The following is a 2,500-nucleotide window of genomic DNA, read 5'->3' as shown; positions in this document are numbered from 1 at the left end:
CAGTTTAAGCACCCCTTTATCAGCTCAGCATCTGTGTAACAGTTCCCATCAGTCTGCATGCGTGGGTTCTTTGCTGCGTTGTCTCCACCAGCCGCACTGCCGGAAGTATTTAAGCCGCCACTTACCTCGTGCCGTCTGGCACCCCCTTTTCCAGCCTCTCTGTCCGGCTTGGCTGGGTCGTTCCCGCCCCCGGCCCATAAGCCATCAAAAGAATATATGAACTTGTGAAGTTGAGAGACACTTGCAGGTTTTTAGCTGGCAGCAGTGCCTGAGCAATGCTATGGGCGGCCGGCCCTTCTACCTGTCATGGCTTCCGTTGGCACGCCTATTGATCATAGCTGCTATCGATTCCGCAGAATGTGGACAGCAGTGATGTACTGCAGTTGAGTGACTTTAGGACAGTGGAGGATAAGTTGATTACCGGCTTGATGAATGGTGGGATGTGTGGGGGTGTGTAGCCTGACTTAGTCAGATAACAATAGCTTGGTCTGTCACTATTGCTTTGTCTGTCTGTCTGTCGTTCATCCCCATATTTCCCACTCTCTCTTTGCCTCTCTTTTTATCTCACTCTCTCTCTCTCTCTCTCTCTCTCTCTCTCTCTCTCGCCCTCTCTGTCTGTTTTTATTTCTCTCTCTGCCACTCTCAGTCTTTCTCACTCTCTTTCCATCTCTCACTCTCTCTCTCTCTCTTTTTCTTGCTTGCGTGTTTTCTTGCTTACATACAAGCTCCAGGCTGAAAGTAATCTTTGCATACCATAAAAAGCACACTGAATTGGGGAGTAGATGTTCCTGTGACAGCAATCGCGCTGAACTTTCAGCAGGAAAGAGGCTTTGTGTGATATCTCTGACTATCTCCTCTGGGTTGCCGTAGGCTAAAGTAATTACAACAATAAATCCGCATAATTTCATCTCTTCTCTTGGCAACTAAGAGACCTCCCTGAGTGTGAATTCCTGTTCCTGTTCAAAATGTCCAAGCTTACCTTTTGCTTCAAGTCCCCTTTTCTCTCTCTCTCTCCCTCTCTCTCTCTCTCTCTCCCCCTCTCCCTCTCTCTCTCTCTCTCTTTCTCTCTCTCTCTCCCTCTCCCTCTCTCACCCTCCCTCTCTCCCTCTCTCCCTCTCTCCCTCTCTCTGTCTGTGGGTTACATGCTCTGCTCTTTCCCATCTCCCTTTCTCTCTCCCTCTCTCTCCCTCTCTCTCACCTTCTCTCAGTCCTCATATCCTTCCTTCTCCTTCCCTCTTTCCCCATCTGCCATCCTCTCTCTCTGTTTCTCTTTTCCTGTGCAGAACAACAGCATATGCGTCATTATGTTGTTGCACAGAACGCTGAGAGTCGGTGAATCTGGTCTCCTCCGTGGCCTTCTCTTCAAAGAGCTCCACTGTCAAAGCGCTGGGGGATGTGCCAGCCGGGAGACGGGAGGCCAGTACTGAGCACAGTGATTGCAGACACGCTGCTTGCCAAACGGCATAAAATATCCTGGCTGCTTGTGGAAGCTGCAGGTTGTTTGTGTCTGACAAAAAGCACGTCGTTTCTATATGATCAGCTTACACTGAGTCCCGTGCATTCTTGCCCCCTCTCTCTCTTTGGATGAGACACACAACACGATGGCCCACTTTTGTTTGTGTGTCTATACCTTTGAATTACAGATTTGTTTCACACACACACACACACACACACACACGCACGCACGCACGCACACACATGATGTTGGTGTGCATTGGTGTGATGTTGTTGTGTGTAGCTGTAAAGTGATAATCTCCTTATAACCTGCAGTGATGACTGTGATCACTGGTGCTCTGTATTTTCCCCACAGACTAACGTGGTGTGTTAAGATGTGTTGGACTCTTCACACCATCCCAGTGAGGGGAAACACAGTGATCCTAAAAAGCTCTCATTCCCTGCACGCCGTCCTGACTGTCAGTGACGTGTGAGGTGTTGCTGCTGCGCTGTGTTAGACTCTGCATTTCATTGCTATATTTACCAGTCAGGCACACGCAGCGTCACAAAAGAGCCCGACTGAGCTCCCAGCAGCCCCGTGCGCGCCGTAGATGTGCACAGCATGTTTGCAAAGGGTGAATGGCAAAAGGTTAGCAGCAACATTCAAAAGTGTTTCATGTCTGCAACGCGACTCTAAACTGTTCCGTTGAGAAGTTGAGAGGTTTCACTTCGTATCTGTTCCGTCCATGTGTATGTGTTTGAATCTGTAGAACCAGTAGGTATGTGCCTGAAGACTTTTTTTCTAATGTTTTGTGTGCATGTGCGTGCATGTGTGTGTGTGGGTGGGTGTGTGTTTCAGAATGCGGGAGCGAGACGTGCCGAGTGTATGTGTGTGGCTTCTGCTGTTGACCCTTGCCCTACTGTCACTCTGGGGTCATCTGACGCTGGCTTCCTCTGCACACCGCACCCACATAGGTAAGTCCACGTGTGTGGAATTTGCATGTCATCTCATAATCTTGGTTGCGGACATAAAGTGAGTCTTTTTAGATTTCGCTTTGTCCATGAT

At 49.1% G+C, this 2,500-nt stretch overlaps 1 protein-coding gene across 3 annotated transcripts in view; it reads left to right on the top strand.

Annotated features, from left to right (window-relative positions):
* The window catches only part of tafa3b (TAFA chemokine like family member 3b), a 93,429-nt gene that overhangs the window by 53,319 nt on the left and 37,610 nt on the right, over positions 1-2,500 (top strand). For all 3 annotated transcript variants that reach the window (XM_027001401.3, XM_081707953.1, XM_081707954.1), the window contains exon 2: positions 2,294-2,409. In XM_027001401.3, coding sequence (XP_026857202.1) covers positions 2,295-2,409 — 115 coding nt within the window. In that variant the 5' untranslated portion in view covers position 2,294. The remainder of the gene's footprint in view (positions 1-2,293; positions 2,410-2,500) is intronic.

This window comes from Electrophorus electricus, chromosome 25 (genome assembly GCF_041902795.1).
Source record: "Electrophorus electricus isolate QZ-2024a chromosome 25, ASM4190279v1, whole genome shotgun sequence".
Taxonomy (NCBI): domain Eukaryota; kingdom Metazoa; phylum Chordata; class Actinopteri; order Gymnotiformes; family Gymnotidae; genus Electrophorus; species Electrophorus electricus.
Note: the sequence above shows the minus strand (reverse complement) of the source record. Positions and strands in the feature narration are given on the sequence as shown.